This window comes from Ziziphus jujuba, chromosome 2, assembly GCF_031755915.1.
Source record: "Ziziphus jujuba cultivar Dongzao chromosome 2, ASM3175591v1".
Lineage (NCBI taxonomy): Eukaryota > Viridiplantae > Streptophyta > Magnoliopsida > Rosales > Rhamnaceae > Ziziphus > Ziziphus jujuba.
In genome coordinates this window covers 30,625,414-30,644,315 of record NC_083380.1, presented here as the reverse complement: position 1 = coordinate 30,644,315, position 18,902 = coordinate 30,625,414, and the positions used below count along the sequence as shown (strand labels likewise).

Sequence of the window (18,902 nt, the reverse complement as noted above, 5' to 3'; positions counted from 1 at the left end):
ATTTAATTTACAATATCAACATTCTTCTAATTAAAAAAGCATCAATTACTAGTAGCATTATATAAAAAGTAAGAAAATATATATAGAAAATTTATTTAATTGATTGTATAAGAATTCGATGAACTATTATCCAATCAAATTAAATATGTGAATTCTTCATCATAAAACATATATAGATAAATTCATAAATTAAAAAAAAAAAATTAATCGTTGTAGAAGAAGATAACTCTAAACTTTCACAAAAAAAGATTTTGTTGTTAGTTGAACGTTATGGTACTACTTTTAATATTAAAACTTTAGTAGTGCTAGAATAAGAATTTAATAAGCTATTTTTCAAATTCTAAGTTTTGAAGGGAGATGATTAACGAAGAATCTACATTTATAAGTTTACCAAACACTCCATTTTTTTGGAAATTTTTCCATAATCCAATTCCATGAGTCTAAAAGCAACTTCATAGGCACTTTTCGTAACATTTAACATTGTTAGCAATTTAAAAATAATAATAATAATTTTATGCTGTGCTCTAAAATATTTCGACCAAAATTTAAAATCTAAAAGGTATTATAATAGAGTCTGAAAATAAATTAAAATTGAAAAAAAAAATGTAATCCTTCATATATATATATATATATATGTTTTTTTTTTTTTAAGGGGGGTAGGTTTTAATATTATAAGCCACCTAGCTTACTTTATTGTATTAGATATTGATGAGATACAAAATTAAATGGGGATTAAAAAAAATGCATAAATTTATTTTTTTAAAGAAAATCCAAAGTTATTTAAGTATGATAATTTAATTGACTTATATTAAAAGATTCATTTTTCCTAATTTTAGTATTAAAAAATAAAATAAAAAATATTTTAAATTAATATTGTCATATATGATTTATCGATCCTACCTTTAACTATTCAATAATAAAATTAAGTTAATAATTAGTTAGATAATTGTTTATACATACAATAATTTCCGAATTAAAAAATTTTTCTTACATGATAAATGCTAAAACTTGTCACACCTTATTTTAAAATTTATAGTTAAATTCAATCAACTAATAATGCAACCAAACCCTAAACTGTAAACCAAGCACTAAGCATTTATCACATAAGCATTTTAAATTTAATTAAATCTAAGGATTTTCCCATAAGAAATAAACTTTATATAAATGTATATATAAAATTATCCTGTGAACTATTGAACAACTTATTCTTGAAGACATGCTGATATGTAAATTAAAAATTGGACCACATAATTTTGTAGCATTTTAATGCTTACTCTCAAAGGTTTATTTTTCTATATTAAATTTTTAATATTTAAAAATAATTTTTTTTTTTTAAATGATTGACTACAAACCAAAATGGATTAATTAATATGGATTTCACTTTTATTGTATTCTAAGATAAATAAGGAGATTGTTCCCTATATCACTTTTGTTAATTTTGCTATTAAAAAAATACTATTTTGTGCACACAACATATTGTGAGATGTTAGGCATCCATCATTGGCATTCAGGTATCCACTTCAAATAAAACTTGTCTAAAGTTACTTATGCTTTCTATATGATGCTCTTTATAGCAAGATGATGCTACCCATATGATGTTCTTCATAATAGAATTGTTGATCTTGTATATATAGATACATTACAACAAGTACGAGATTTTATAGCATACAATTACAGTATTTTAAAAAAACTGCAATTAATAATATAAAACAATAGCATTTTTAATCAATTTTTTACCTGGTACAATATGTTGGATCAAATTTTACTTTTCAATAGCATTTTCAAATGCTATGGAAATCTGTAACATTTTCAAATGCAATAAATATATTTGAATAACATTTTTAAATATTATAAAATGTACTTAATATAGCATTTAGAGTTCTTATTAAATTGAATTATTATATAAGAAAATCCTAATATAGTGACATCTATTTTAGTGTCAATTTAATCCAAAATGTCACAAATTAAATAATTAGTAACTAAGGTGAATAAACCCTAAAGAAATGTAAATGAGTCCACACTAATTTTAAAGTTTCATAACCGATAATAATTCATCATTTCTAGATTAGTTTTAATATAAAACAAGAAATTAAGAGGGAGTAATATCATCGAGGAAATAAAATATGTAAAGAATATGTACATAATAAAAAATAAATGTTCATATATTTGGTTTATAATTCGAGCACTAATAAAATAACATAAAATCATATATATGTTATTCATATTTTTTATTACGAGCACTCTGCTTATTTTACTTATACCTCAATATCTTCTCCTGTGCTCTTCAAATATTCAAATTTCTTTTTCAAATTTTCTACCTGTTTATCAACCCTTTATCTTTTTATTTTTTGAATATGTCCATCAACCCTTTAATTACATGGTATTTATGTCATTTCTATGAATGTTACTAATTTATTAAATGTCATTTAAGATACCATTTTGTGATATTTTAAAGTGTCATTGGATTATTATTTTTAAATGAAATTTTTCTTTTTGATATTGTAAAAAAAAAAAAAAGCTAATATCAATTGAAGTTGTTACTCATCATCCAAAAAAAAAAAAAAATTAAAACAGTTAATTTTTTTCTAAAATTTTTTCCTATTTAAATAAGGTAAAAATATCATGATCATGGATTAACTCAAAAAATAATTTTGGATTAAAAGGGAGATTGAATTGGAGGGATATATATATGTCAATATATATATATATATATATATCTCATTTTTGTTAGGTTATCTTTTGATAGTTTTCTTCCAAAAATAATTAAAATTTTTCCTTTTTTTTTTCCAAAATTCTTTTCTATTTAAATACAGAAAAAATTTCATACCATGGTTTTGTTAACTCAAAAAATAACTGAAACAACCCCCTGCCCCCCAAGCCAGCACTTTAACTCAAAAAATTAAATAAAGTTTTTCTTTTGATATTGTAAAAAAGAAGATAATATCAATTGAAGTTGTTAGTTATCACAAAAAATTAAAAATTAAAAATTAAAATTGTCAATTTTTTTCTATTTGAATAAGGTAAAAATATCATGATCATGAATTAACTCGAAAAATAATTTTGGATTAAAAAGGAGATTGATTTGGAGGGATATATATGTGTAAATATATATATATATATATATATATATATGTATCTCATTTTTCTTAGGTTATCTTTTGTTAGTTTTCTTTTAAAAATAATTAAAATTGTTACTTTTTTTCTCCCAAAATTCTTTTCTATTTAAATAAGGAAAAACTTCTTTTTTTTTTTTTATATCTATTTTGATTGAAAGAGAGGTTGATTTGGAGGGATATTTCTTTTTTCCTTTTTATTAGGTTTGGAAGATTTGAAAAAAACAAAAAAAAACAAAAAACAAAAAACAAAACAAAAACAAATTTTGCAAGGACAGAGAAAGTGAGAGAAAATGCCCTTCTCTTCTTATATAAACAGTTCATGCAAAATTAAAAAAAAAAAAACAAAAAAAAAAGCAAAAAGTCTGCTTTTATTGATTTTAATATGAAATATTTTATTCTTGGATTTAAGGTTTGTTGTATTTCTATTAGTTTAATTTTTTGAAAAATTAAGTAGAATTTATGTGATTTTTATTATGTTAATTTTATAATTTTTGATTCATAATTTAGGTTTCATATGGTTGTATTTAATTTGAATTAGGTTTAGGTGAAATTTTAATTTAATTAATTTTAATTTTTTTTATAGTGTTTTAATTTCTAGTGTTATTTTATTAGCTTAATTTGATGTATTTAGATTATCTGATATACTTCTTTCAAAAAAAAAAAAAAAGATTATCTGATATAGAGATTTTTTTTGTTTGTTACTTGAAGGTTTTTGAACAAGAACAATCAGGTGTGGGATCATTAATTGGACTTATCATTTTGGAATTGGTCTTGTCATTTGGATTTCTAGATCAAGATTGAAAGACTTTTTTTGTAATTGTTGCAGATATAGGAATGAAACTTGATTATGCAAACTTTTTTTTTTTTTTTTGGCTCTCTCTTATATGTAGATAATTTGAATTATCATATTTATCTTTATTTATCTTTTGAATAGTTGATCACAATCTAGTAAAGAGATCAGTTTAAGATATTTATTATTTGTTTTTGGATATACTTTTATGATTATTGTTTTTGCTATTTTCAACATTAAATTTGAAATAATTTTCACTTAAAAAGAATAGTGATAGAGATTAAATTCATAAAAAGTAATAAAAATATTATTAAAAAATAAAATTTGAAATCCTCATAGATAATGACATTATTTTTATTAACTAATTTCACTAAAAATACATAAAAGTGATTTAAATTATTATTATTATTATTATCATTATACTTTTTAGTAACATTTAAAAATGATTCTAATCTTATTTTTTGGCATTTTTAAATTTTTTAATAAAAATTAATATTTAAAATTTCAATGAGATTTTATAATATCTTTAATAACTTGTCATACATTTTCAAATATCATTAATTGATTAATTGTATTAATTTAATAATTTTTTAATATTATAAGGACATTTAAAAATGCCATTGGTTGTCTTTTTAATGACATTTTAAATAGTGATTATGATTTTTAATTACATTGATGTTTATGACATTTGCAATAATTTTCACTATCTAAATAAATGTCACTGTAATATAATTTTAGTAACATTGTAGGTGTTATAAATTTATTTTTTTATTATTGTAATATAATATTTTTAAATGCTATAAAATTTATTTAAAAAGCATTTTTAAATATAATAACATTATATTTGCAACTATTTACAAATATACAATAGTATAGGATAAACAGGATATTTAAAAATATTGTAAAAAAAAAAAAAATTTATAACATGAATTATTTGCAACCATATATCTTTTACAACATTTTTTGACTTACTGTCATGGAAAATCACTTACCACGTGGAAAGAAACAACCATATTCAATAGCAGTCGTACAAATTATGCGTATTTAATGGCTGTGAATTGTCTCTGGCCAACCTCGCCTTGCAGTGACAGACTTCGTTCAGTAACAGACATATCATATATATATATATATATTATTTTTTTTTAAATTTGTGGTTGAAATTTGGAAGATGTGGAAAAGAGAGCAGCCAGAAAGAAAATTGTGCTGCCTTGAATGAAACTGTTCCTCTTCTTGTGAGAATGTGATCTCTATCTAACTCTTTTTCTCGCTCTCTATTTTGATTGTATTTATGTGTTGCTGAGAAGAGGGAAGGTAAATCAACAAGAATATTTTAGTTTTAATTTTATGTTGATCATCTACTCCATTTATGCTGAAAGCCCTCAAGCTTATCTTGGTATAAAATCTCTCTGCTTTAGTTTAATTTCTTGTTTAGCTTTTGGTTAAGGCCTTTGAATCTTCTTCTTCTTGTGCATCAAAGTTTCAATAGCCACATTATAGACTTATGTAAGGATCCAACATTGTCTGTTTGTTTACTGTTAATATGATACCCATTCAGTGATTTGTCATACAGTTTCAGATTCTTGCTCTTCACCCTTAATTTTTGGTACCTTGACTTCGTCTTTTGTTGTAACTCAGAGTTTGAGGTGGTAAAGTTTAATCATTTTGGGATGTGTGCAGTGGAGTGTACTTTGACATATGGAAACATATATCAAATTTTTGTGGGTTTTCTTTTTCCAGTTGATTAATAATTTCGTTTCCAGCTTATTGGTGCAAATTTTATTCCTTCTTTTTCACCTTTTTCCCTGAATGATATGTTTTGGTAATAAGTCCTTTATGTGTTACCTTTTTTCCCCTTTCTTTCTTAGTGCAGGTTTTGTGGGGGAGATGGAACTCAAACCATGGTCACAGTCCGAAAGGTTATTTTTTCTGTGGTAGATTCTATCTATAAGTTAGTGTTTTCAACAACCACTTCTTCATATGAAGCAAAATCAATATTTATTCGAATGTGCTACATGTTATTATCTTATTAGCTATATCTTGCATACCTATTTTCACATTTAATATCTCACAGCAACCACTTGAAGCATATAACAGAGTTTCAGAATTTCTACTACTAAACTAAATTTTTATCAACTTCTTGTCATCCTACCAGATGGTGTGTGATCTCTGATTATCTATCAACCAGTTCCTCAACCACAACAATGTACCAACGTCATTCGCTACAGGAGGAGATGGAGAAAGAGTTGTTAATAGATTTCCTAGTGAACTGTCAGGTTTATTCTTCTGCATCTCTTATATTGCAGCACTATGTGCAAAAATTGCTCCTTTATGTCTAAAAATTAATCTGTGCATTCTTTGAATGTCATTTTCATGATTGAGTGTGTTTTTTGAACATGCTGCATTGATTGAACTTTGCACAAATGAGGATCCCGTAATAATAGAATGAAGTTTAACTTCAGCATGGTTTTGTGTTTTGTATATCACATTTATGGGTTTTCTTTTTCTTTTTTTCTTTTCTTTTTTTTTTTTTAATTATAATTATCAGTTTTTTTGAACTTTAGAGTATTCCATGGCACTGAAAAATTTGTCCCTGAGCATGATTCTGTTGTGATTAATTATTACTTTCACTACTTACTGCTATAACTCATAACTACAATCTAAATGAAACATAGATACGGTTAGAAAAGGGACATACTTATGAGAACTTTCATTTGCTAATTCAGTTTAGAGGCCTCATTCTGGAAAGTTCATTTGTTTATTGGTTAATTTCTTTACATAAAATCCAAGTTGGGAGGTTATCCTTTATACAAAATAGAATGGGAATTGAAACTGTGTTTATATAGGTGTTGTTGCTGAGTTTTTGTGCTTTACGTTGGATATTCTGTATTAGAACTTTGTTAATATAAAATTCACAATTATAGGCAGCCTTAAAATTTGAGTATAGAGAAGTAAAGGATGCAACTATAGACTTTTTGTTAGAATTTCTTGTATAATTATATATACATATCTACAAGTGAGTCGGTTAGCTTTTAGTTAAAGCCTCTGCTGTGGCACTCTCTCTTCATCTTATTCTTTCCACCTTTGCAGTCTTGTTCTATGTCTATGGAAAATATATGGGAAGAAGCATTTAAGTTTCAATAACCACATTGTAGACTTATGTATGGATCCAACATTGCCTGTTTATTTTCTTTTGATATGAAGCCTCTTCATTGATTTGACTGATACAGTTTCTCTTTCCCTTTAATTTTGGTAGCTTGGCTTCATCTTTTGTTATAACTTAGAGTTTTAGGTGGTTGAATGTAATTTATCATGGTGCGTGTGGAGTTTACTGTGAGATGTGAAAACTTATATGAAATTTTTTGGTTTTCTTTTTCCTGTTGAATAATTTCATTTTCAGCTTACTGGTGCAAGGTTTTCCTTTTTTCCTTTTTCAGATGTTCTATGTCTACTTACTATTTTTCCCCTCTTTTAGTGCAAGTTTTGTGGGAGACATGAAACTCCAAACAATGGTACAGGCCGCATGGTCAGCCACAACCTGTGGACTATGTTTTCTGTAGTTGATGGAAGGTTGTATCTGTAAGTTACTGTTTGCGACAACCACTTTTTCATATGAAACATACAACATTAATATATATTTTGTGCTATTTCCTTTGGATCTTTATGCTAAACAACTATATGTTGGATAGAATATCGAATCTACCATTGTAATATTACCGTATTAGCTATGTGTTGCATTCTCGTTTTGACTTTTAATATCTAATTGCGATGCATAGAACAGAATTTCTAATTTACTAAAACTATTTATCAACTTCTTGCCATCCTGAGCCACAAACCATTGTCACTGACCGCAGATGGAGGAGTTGTTAATAGATTTGGTAATGAGTAATCAGGTTTATTCTTCAGGATCTCTTATTTTGCAGCATTAAGTGTTTCACTAGCTCCTTTATGTCTAAAATTTAATCTGTTTATTCTTTGAATATAAATATCTTTGATGAGTATGTTTATTGTAAATGTTGCATTTGTTGAACTTTGCACAAATGAGGATCCTGCAATAAGAGAATGCAGTTTAACTTGTGCATGGTTTTGTATTGTGTATAAGACATTTATAGGTTTCCATTTTTATCATTTGTCTTTTTTTTTTTTTTTTTTTTGGGTTAAATAATATTATCAGTTATTTTAGGTTGTCCATGAGCATGAGTTTATTGTGATTAATTATTATTTTCTCTACTCACTGTCATAAACAAAGAATCTAAATGAAACATAGCAACACATAGAAAAGAACTTGTGAGAATTTCCATTAGCATACAGTTTAGAAAGAAGGAGGCATACATTCTAGAAACTTCATTGGTTTATTGGTTAATTTTTTAACACAAAGTCCAAGTGGGGTGGTTCTCCATCATGTACAAAATAGAATAGAAATTGTCACTTCGTTTATGTTGGTCTTGATGCAAGTATTGACTTCATGTGATGTATGACTTCTATTTGTTCTGATCTCTTGGTTTTTGCTGTGTCTTTTGTGTAGTGCACTTTGGGATGGTGATATGGTGCAAAAAGTTGTTGGATAATAAGGAAAAATAAAAATTGTAGAATAATAAGAAACAAATTTTCAGAACCTGTTTGTGTGTAATTGGTTGATCTGTCCAAAGCTTATATGATACGACAGTGTTCTTAAAACGATTTTTGCCGATGCAGATGATTTTGTGACGCTTGTCAGACTTTGGACAGGGCACCACCAAAGTCTTTTTCTTCGAATTTTTAGTATCTTTACTTTACCACACACACAACAATGCAAACTCTTTTTCTCAATTCTTTCTCTCTATATTTCAAAATGGGGCTCTTCCAGAATATCAAAAAAACGTTGTTTCAAAGGGCTTTTTTTTTTTTTTTTTTTTTTTTTTTTTTTTTTAGGGTCAAAAATCTCTTGCGTTAAGGAGAAAAACCAAAATATTATGCCATAAATTCACATAATGGCCCATTAAAGACAAATCATTCAAACCCGGTTAATAAAAAACGTTACAAAAGTATATTATACAGAATAGAAAGGAGATTGGGGAAAAGAAGGCTTTGGAAAATGTTTATGAAAGAAGTAATAGATGTCAATTTGATGAGAATGATTGTGTATTTGCAAATTCAAACAAGATGTATAGTAAGATGAACTGGACGGAGACTAATATCGTAATAAAAAGGAAATGATATTTTGGTTTGTGGGAAGAGAGGCTTCTTTTGGGAGATTATTATTCCCCAGGGCTTTTCTTTTCCAACTGTGTGGGTTGTCATGGTGTGTGTATGGGCTGCTTTTTTTCTCTCTCACTTAGCTTACTTTCTCTCTCCAATTTTTCAAAGTAGGTAGCTATGGAACAAATCCAAATGTGGAGCAACTAGAAAGAGAAGCTAGAGAAAAAGAGGAAATTAGAAAGAGAATGCAGTAGAGCAAGTGTAGAGAGATTTGAAGTTAGAAAGTGGAGAGAGAACTTTTGGAAGAGGGTGGTGAAAGTGTAAGAAAGTAAAGCAAGTGTAGTGAAAAACTTTAAAAAGAAAAAAGTGGAGAAATGATAGTGGGAGAGAAAAATAATGGACTAAAATGGGGATGAGTGAGTACTGGAAAACTTAAGAGAGAGAAGCTAGAAGAAGGTAGGCATATAGAGTGGAGAGAGAGAATTATAGAGATAGCGAGGAAGAGAAAAAAGTATATGAGCGATGAATAGAAACTAGAGAAAGCTAGGAGGACAAAATCAAGAAAGAAATCATGTAGGAGGTTTTTTTTATTTTTTTATATTTTGTGTTTAAATATGTAGTGTGTTTTTGTATTTTAATCCTACTTCTAATAATATATAGTGTGTATATATATATATATATATATTTATTTATTTCATTCCTTCGCTAATTAAATTTATATATATCATTCTTATTTCATACCATAAAATCTTTGTTTGGCTGGTTTTCCCTATCTGTTAGAATATAAAGTTATTCAACAAAGAAAAGTTTTGAAGCAAAAAAGTTAAAATATAAGAAAAAGGAAATAACTTCAAGTGAAAAGCACTTAAGACAAGAGAAAATAATTTTTTTAAAAAAATGCAAATTAGAATTTAATATATTTCTCATTTCTTTCAGGGTTTATTTATTTATTTACTTTTTCAAAAAAAAAAAAAAAGAATAGGAAAGTGATCGCTTCTGAATCTATTTTGTCTTAGAAAAGAGAATATATATGTATATATATTAGAGAATAATTATATATAATATCTCTTTTATATTAAGAATATTTCATAATTAAATTTATTTAAATATTTTTTATGTAAATATATTCATAAATATGCGATTGAATATTTCAAAAATATTGTAAAATATGTAGCCGAACATTTTTGAAGATATTCTAATGTTGAAATCTAGTATTACTAAGGATACATCTTTTGAGTCTTTCGATTTTATAAAATCAAATGCTTCACAAATGTTCAATAGGGCATGGCTTATCATGTTTGTATGTTTGATTAACCATGGCCGAGCATATCTATAATCTATATACCAAACGTTTAAATAGAAAAATTGGTAAAATTACTTGGGATTTATTTGTATGTCATTTAATTGAGATGTGTCTAATCAGTTTACTTTGACAAAAGCCTTAAAATTGTCACATGAGAAGATTTGCAGAAATTACTTTGACAAAAGCCTTAAGATTGTCACATGAGAAGATTTGCAGAAATCAAGGATACACCATGACAAAAATATATGGGATGAAGTGGATGAGATGGAATAGAAAGGCTGCAAGATTGGATGTTGGAGTGGGGGTTCCAGCTTGATGGAGTGAATAGTCGGAATGGAGCTTTAATCCATTAGGTATGTCTCTGATTGAGGTGTTTGATATGTGAGAAAAAAAGAAAAAGAAAAAAGATTATGATTTTGGCTTTGCTTTATAACTGTAAGAATCATGTGTATTATGTGTATTTTAGGTATTAACAAAAATATATAAAATTATTTTATATTTTTTTTTATATATAAATGGTAATATATAAAGAATATGATTATATAAAATTCTTTTGAAATTGTGTAAAGAACTTATCTTGATAAATAAATAAACGGGAATCGTTTCTTGTATTAAGGTTTTTGATAAATAGTGTTGACAAATGATTTGAGCCTTTAACTAATATAATTAATTTAAAAATGAAGATCTATTTTTAAAAAAACCTTTTCTAATTCTTCTATACATATATCCAAACACTATAAATTTATAAAACAATTTTGAGCTAGGTATCCAACGCTTCCAAATTCTGAAAAATCGAATTGCAGAAAAATAAAATAAAGTAAAATCCAACAGGAATGACAATCTCTTCTCTGACCCAAATCTTTATATGGTGATCAAAACTCTCCATTCTATTGCCAAGCGGATCATCAAATGAATCGAAAAATGCAAACATATGATAGCCTATGATCCTGAAGCCTATGTCTCTTTATTAATCTAATAAAAGATGATGCAGCTATGTATTGCAATGGGTTCTTAGGGTTGGAGATTTTCTTTTCTTTTTTCTTTTTTTTTTTGGGTTTTTTTTTTTTCTAAAATACGTTTTTCTATAAAAATGGAAGTGTTGAGGTAAGAGAATTCATGGTGTTTGAAAGTTGATGGGTTTGAAATTGATGGAAATTGTGCGATGGATTATGACGATGATTTATAAAGAAATTGTGAAAAATTAAGGGTTTAATTGGATGGAATAAACCCGATGATATTTATGAAATTTTGAGATTTTGAAAAATATTGATTTTATGATTTTTAGATGCACCATACACGTACTGGTGTTCTGTGTATATGGATGTGATTGGTGCACATATGGATATAATTAGCGCTCAGGTGGGTGTGAGTAGCACGTAGGTGATTTATGGGGTTGTCCTGTGGTTGCCATCGGATGAGGGTAGGCCGCCCCTCCATGGCCGGGACGTCTGTTTGCAGTGGTGCGGTGGGACGCCACGCGACTGTATACCGGTTTCTCTCTTTAACCTCCTGTCTGGTGGTACCTTGGGACGTTGGGTACCGTTGGCGTCACTAGTATATAATGGGTGCATCAAATGGTTTTCAGAACATGGATTTCAAAATAAATATTTTGAAATTGTATTTAAATTAAGAATATATTTAATGTTGTTTTTATTATTTATTTCAAAGGGTTAAAGGTGTTTTTTAAAAATAGATCTCAACCTATAAATTAGTTGAGTTTAAAAGTCTAAATCATTTATCAATACTATTTGTTAAAAGCCTTGAAACAAGGAAGGGCATCCTAAATAAATAAATATATTTTTAATACAATATGGTAAAATATTAATGTGTTAAATGTTAAAAATGTATCTTAATGAATGATTTAACATTAAAATCTTAATTCAACAAATAACAACCTTTTAACATTTATTACAACATTAGATGCCTAACATAAAAATAGGATTAATGTTACAAACAGATTAAAACTGTTTACCTTTATAACCTTATGATCAAGATCTTTATTATTAATTATTTAAATACTTAAAAATATATTGTTGAACTATAAAAAATTGATGAAAAACTAAAACGCCAGGACAATAAAATAAACTCTATATAACTTCTTATAAATTTCAAATTTCAAATGCACTTTTCAAATCTTACTCTTTGAAATATTTCAAAAAGTTAGACGAGGAAAGTTCAACGGTTTTTCATATGAATAAAATATATATACTTTAGAGATAGCAAAACTTATCAGATGGAATCAATCTCTGGTCAATATTTCTCTTTGAGAAAAAGAAAATGCAAATAAATCATTTTCCAAAAAAAAAAAGAAACAGGATTATCTTCACTAGATTAATAGTGGATAAAGGCTGGCAATGTAGCAGAACATTTTCTCAGCAAGCATAAAATAATAGTAGATAATGAAGGTTTAGCAGTGTGGCATAACATTTCTTAGGCAATGGAAAAAGTAGAAATATTTGTTAAACAGATTATGAAATTCCCGAAGACTTTTTTATTTCTACATTTCCCAACGTGAATTATTGGCCTAAAACCCATACCCTTCATGGGCCCACTGAAGCTATACTTGCATCCTTTTTAAAGACATCAAAGCCCTTCAATTTTGCTTAAAATTACAAAGTCAGGGATCCCCATTGCTAATATTATGTCTCTTCCTCGCTTTAAGACAAGGATGTCTGATTTTATTCTATTTAATATCAGCTGTGCCTTTTGCATTCATGAACCCAGACAACCTTGCTGTCTTTCCTCTTTTGCTCTTTATTTGTCATCAATTTACAAATAAGCATATGATACCTTAGAGCATTTCCAACATGCTAGAGCATTCCAATATGCTCTTCAAAGCTTTCTTTCTTTCTTTCTTTCTTTCTTTCCCTTTTTTTTTTTTTAAAAAAATTTTGTTTTCTCTCTTTTAAAAAAATTAAATCGTTTTTTCATAAATTCAATTTATTTTTGTAATTAAAAAATCAAAATAAAAAGTAAAATTTGATTTTTCACATATAGAAAGTAAAATTTATTTTTTATATAAAATTTCTAAAACATGCATTTATTACATCGGATTTTTTCTATACATAATTAATATAGTTTATTTGATTCATATATGTATATATAACAGGAAGTTATTGATTTAAAAAAAAAAAGAGAGAGAAAAATGAATATTACTTATTTGTTGAGAAATAAAAAATTAAAAAATGCGATAAAAAAACATTATTAAATTTAGATAAAAAAAATTAAGCTTTCTATTTTATAAAATTCTCCATTACGTTCTTTATTTTAAGAATTATGCTTTTTAAAATAACTAGTACCAGATGGCACTGCTTATTCTTGTGAGGAATGCATGTAGTTTAATCAGTTAATGTGTGGCTCTGCTATTTGCTTACATACATATATCTTTCATTTTAAATTTATATTGAGATTTTACCAATTTTATAGATATTTGGATCATAAACTCTCATTCTAAAATCAATAATTAGAAATTATCAATATATTTGAAAATCGGTAATTAAAATGGGTTCCTTTCTAAGGAAAGAAAAAAATTAGAAAATTATATATAGACAAAAATAATAATACCACCAATAGCAATAATAAAATTAATGTACAGCAAAGCTTATCGTTAATGTACTTCTACTCGGTCTTTAATTTGTTTTGGTCCTTCACCACTTGTTTACTTCCACATGGATTATATATTGTATGGCTTTATAGAGATCTTTGGTTCATTATCTATCTCCTTTTCTTGTCCTATCATGTTTTCATGAGCTTAATTAAAAAAATAAAAATAACGTGCAATAATATTTATGATTCCTATTATTTAATTACTATTTGATCATAAAAAGATTGGTGTGAAAAAGTAGTTGGTGCATAACAGACGATCTCTAATTTTTTACACAATTAATCAGTAATGAATTCAAATTTTACAAACTAATTAAAAAAGGAAATTTTTCATTGAAATTATTTGAGGGATCCTCATCTTCTGCTTCTTTTTTTTTTTTTTTCTTTCTCTCTCTCTCTCTCTCTCTCTATATATATATATATATATATATATTTGTCCAACTCTGATATGAGACCGCATGATCATTTTTAAAAATATATAAGAAAAAAAATAAAACAAGTGAAAAGAATAATAATAATAATGGCTTCTTAAAATAAAATGAGATTCTAAGTATACATAAATGGAGATAAATAAAAAAAATGGAGATAGAATATTTTTATCTTGCATTTGAGCTCTAAAAAAACTAACCAGAGATGAATTTTTTCCAAACTATATGAGGTTAATTTTTGTCATATCTTACTCTCTCTCATAAGTAAATGCTATTCTTTTTATTATTACTTTCCCATGAGTAACTGTTTATTTTTATTTTATTTTAAAATTTTGATAGTGACAAATGTATGAATCCAAATCCAACAAACCACTAGGGAAGAAGATATGCAGTGTAAATATTGCATATCTTAATGACCAACATCGTCATTCAATCTCTTTGTCACTGAACCTACTTTAATTCTGATAAGCAAATTCAACACACAAAATTAAGAAGAAAGAGAAAGAGAGAGAGAGAGCTCTAGAGATCAGAAAAACAAGCTCAAAAAAAAAAAAAAAAAAAAAATGGAGGGTGAGAGCACAAATGAAGTATACAGAGAGTGTCTGAGAAACCATGCAGCCAGTCTGGGCAGCTACGCCACCGACGGCTGCGGAGAGTTCACTCTCGACGACACATCATCGGAAGGAGGACTCCAATGCGCCGCATGCGGTTGCCACCGGAACTTCCACCGGAAAGTTACATACGCCGGTGGCAACCACCCAAGTAGCACTACTACAACAACAACAACGACTACTGCAATTAGCCAAGGAAGAAGAAGAGATCACAACCAACCATCTTCCATGAGTGGAGAGATGATGATGATGAGCACGGTGGTGGCGGAGTCGCCGGAGAGTGATCGGAGCGGGAAGAAGAGGATCCGGACCAAATTCACGGCGGATCAGAAGGAGAAGATGTTTGCTTTTGCAGAGAAGATTGGATGGAAGTTGCAGAGGAAAGATCTGGAGGATGAGATTGAGAGCTTCTGCAAAAGTGTTGGGGTAAGTAGGCAGGTCTTCAAAGTTTGGATGCATAATCACAAGAATCTTTCTTCTTCCTCTTCTGCTAATTCCATTGGCAATGCCTCTTCTCTCACCCAATAGATCAACCTCTATTTATTATTTGTTTTTTGCTTAATTGTCTTCTAATTTAAGTGTTTAATCTTGGGTCTTTGTTAATTTTTTATCTGTATAATTTATTTCAACTTAATTACTCAGCAGAAAAATGTGCCATTAATTTCCTTATCTTTTTTTTTTTAAAGCAATTTCTAAAAATTTTTGCTGTTAATTAATATTTGTAGCTTTAGATCCTTAATGATGCATAAATCTAGAGTGAAAAACTCTTTTATTTTGTTTGTTTCTTTTTTGGATTATTTGATCAAATCTTTTGTTATTTACATATGTGTGTGTTCAACTCACCCTTGCTTTCATTTTATAATTACATATTAAATAATTACAGCTAGCTTAATCTTCAAGACTAATTATAGAATATATGATAAATTTGATTGATCACAATCTATTACATTAACTAATAGAGATTATCTTTATATATTTCATGTTTTATTTGCACCTAGATTGGTACATTGCATGGAAAATATATGGTGTCTTTTTCTTCATTAATTCCTTGTGTTTGATTAGTTTCTGCAAAAAGTATTTAAACTGATTGTTCAAGATAAGTAATGATAAAGAGATCTATCATGTCCTTGTAAAACGATTATCTCAATAAAGTTATCCTAAATAAGTATAATTAAGGCATCCTTAGCAAAATGGTTGTCTCCTCTCACAAATTCATAAGCTCCCCATGCATTTGAATGACAAACTATATGATCATGGAATTCATAATAACACACGCACACACAAACATACATATAGATATAACATAAATAATGGTATAATTTTTGTTTAAATATCATCCAACCAGTTTATATACCTTTTTTATCCTTTTTTTGTTTGTTTTTTTATCATTGGATGATTAAAATCCAAGACATGGTATATATATTTTGGGTTTTATCGTTGGATAGCTAGAACCCAAGATCTCATATATATATATATATATATATAAGGAGTATAGACATTACCATTAGGTTTTATACTCTATCAAGCATGTTTTCCCATTTTAAAAATGCTAATCACGATAGAGATTTCACCAAAGCAAAGGTAAAAATTAGTAAAGCGGAAGTCAACAAAGGGATTACTGTGAAAAAATTAAAACCTTGAGCTCGGGAACGAGGTATCCTATAAAAATGAATTGGAATTCTATTTTAAACAAATATATAAGCCAATTGAGAAACCTTTGAATCGTTTCCATTACCATTAGGCTTTTTCCAACAGGAATCCCAGTTTATATACTTAATTAACAACAATAGCAGGAAGTGCTCAAAATTCATTTAAAAATTATGAAATAAAGAAGAGACGGATGGAAGTTTAAATTTGATGCATGGAAACGAAGAAGATACAAATTATAGTAGAAATTTCTATATAGATTAACTGCATTTTGATATTTTTAACTTATACAATTTTATGATTTAGATTTTTAATTTTCAAATTAATAATTTAAATTTTCAATTTTTCATTTTGTTGCAAATTGATTCAATTTCCAATTTTGCGAAATGAATTGGTAACATTCTATCCAGACTGAAAGTAGTAAAATCTGTAAGGAAATAAATTAAAATGTTGATTATGAAATGAATTGTTATTAATTTACATGGTCAAATTAAAGATTAAATTAATATGAAATAAATTAAAAATTTAAAGGCCTATATCGTTATTAATTTTTAAAGAAATAAAAAGCATAAATTATGAACTATAAAAGTTGTAGGTATCAAAATAGAATTAACTTATATATATATATATATATATTATATATACATGTTCGATAAATTACAATTTGGCAAGAGGAGGCAGAACATGGAGGATCCAGATAAGGATAATAACGAACATGTGTGATTTAGGTTGTATACATATATACTCTTTTTTTTTTTTAATCAAAATTTTTAAAATATATATATTATTGATACACATTGTAAAAGATCACAAAGAATAATGTAAAAAGCTCATTCTAGCGATTGGAAGAGCCATACATATAAACAGAAGTCAGTTACAAGACTGTTAGGAAAGATATACAAGGATAATGCAATATATTTTGTATAAAGCTAATTTGTTACAGATAATTACAAAACACTATTTGACATTATTTATTACACTACATAGAAACCCTCTTTCAAGGCCAACTAAGGGCATTTTCAATAGTTTTCTATTCATTTAAAAATTGTTTGTCACATCAAATAAATAGATAAAATTTTAAACAAATCTTTTTCAATGGTTCTGTGCATTAGTTCTGTCAAGCTGATATGACAAAAAAAAAAATAGAAATTGTAAAAAACGCTGTCTATTTCTGAAAGTTCTGTTAGACATATTACGTTAGCATTTTATTTATTTTTATTGATTTTTATTAGAAACAAATTCCAACTTAAATTTTTAATTTTTTTAATTAGATATAATTTTAAAATAAAAAATTACATATTAGTATTTCTGAACATTTTAAATAAAATTTATTTAAAAAAATTATTTAAAATATTATTTATTAAATAAAAAAATACCATATAAATTAATACCATATAAACTCTAATAAAAAAAACTATTAAAGATGCTATGATATCTGTTTAAAAAAATAAAGGTCAATTGATCTCACAATAAATGAATCCGTTGATGCAAAGATACATTCTTTTAAAGAACAGGACAAGAATATCTATAATTCTATAATTTAATATTTAAAAATACTATTTATTATTATGAATAAATAATTATCAATAAAAAGTTATATATAATTTAAAAATTACTATTAAAATTTTATTTTTAAATTTTTAATATAAAAATAATATAATTAAAATTTACCACTTCAATATAATAAATAAATTGTTTTTAATATTTATAAAAGACAAAGTACAATATATTCTCAATACACGACAACACATCTTTTTCCTTGGATATGAAAATCTCGATCATTGAATAAAATTTAAGAGTGTTTTGCCACAAAATTTGAACCAACCACCATTCAACATTTGTTGTGATTTAATCCTATACTGGAAAAGCCTATAGTCAATGACTACTAGTGTAAATCATGCTCAGATTTTGGATTCGATATGTCTGGAGCTAAATATATATATATATATATATATGACAAAAAAAAAAAAAGGAAAAACGAAAAATTCTAACCTTAATCATATATGTGTCCAAAAACAAATACATCCTAGAAATAGAACAACAATAGCATAATCGCAGTGTTTTGAAAATGTCATTTGAAAAAAAAAAAAAAAACAAGGAAATTAATAATGACAGGAAATAATAATTTGCCTCTATATTACTCTAATTGATGGACACATCAAATCGTTTTTCTTATAAATTATAATTAAATGGCTTATCATAATCACATAAGTTTGCATATGTTTATTA

At 26.7% G+C, this 18,902-nt stretch overlaps 2 protein-coding genes across 27 annotated transcripts; both read left to right on the top strand.

Moving 5' to 3' along the window:
* Positions 1-5,002: 5,002 nt before the first annotated feature.
* On the top strand, positions 5,003-10,890 carry LOC125422525 (uncharacterized). 26 transcript variants are annotated; one of them, XM_060815135.1, is made up of 6 exons: positions 5,003-5,217; positions 5,542-5,624; positions 5,772-5,854; positions 6,059-6,179; positions 7,379-7,482; positions 10,593-10,890. In XM_060815135.1, the coding sequence occupies exons 2-6, from the start codon at positions 5,574-5,576 to the stop codon at positions 10,618-10,620; spliced, it is 387 nt and encodes a 128-aa protein (XP_060671118.1). In that variant the 5' UTR covers positions 5,003-5,217; positions 5,542-5,573; the 3' UTR covers positions 10,621-10,890. The 26 variants fall into 26 exon arrangements, 16 of the variants coding, with proteins under 16 accessions (XP_060671118.1, XP_060671127.1, XP_060671116.1 ...); XM_060815133.1 differs by having other exon boundaries at positions 5,004-5,217; positions 8,429-10,890; XM_060815137.1 differs by having other exon boundaries at positions 5,006-5,217; positions 5,777-5,854; positions 8,429-10,890.
* A 3,757-nt stretch (positions 10,891-14,647) lies between these two features.
* On the top strand, positions 14,648-15,695 carry LOC107419484 (zinc-finger homeodomain protein 9). Its single transcript, XM_016028227.4, has one exon. The coding sequence runs from the start codon at positions 14,979-14,981 to the stop codon at positions 15,552-15,554; it is 576 nt and encodes a 191-aa protein (XP_015883713.1). The 5' UTR covers positions 14,648-14,978; the 3' UTR covers positions 15,555-15,695.
* The last annotated feature ends 3,207 nt before the right edge of the window (positions 15,696-18,902 follow it).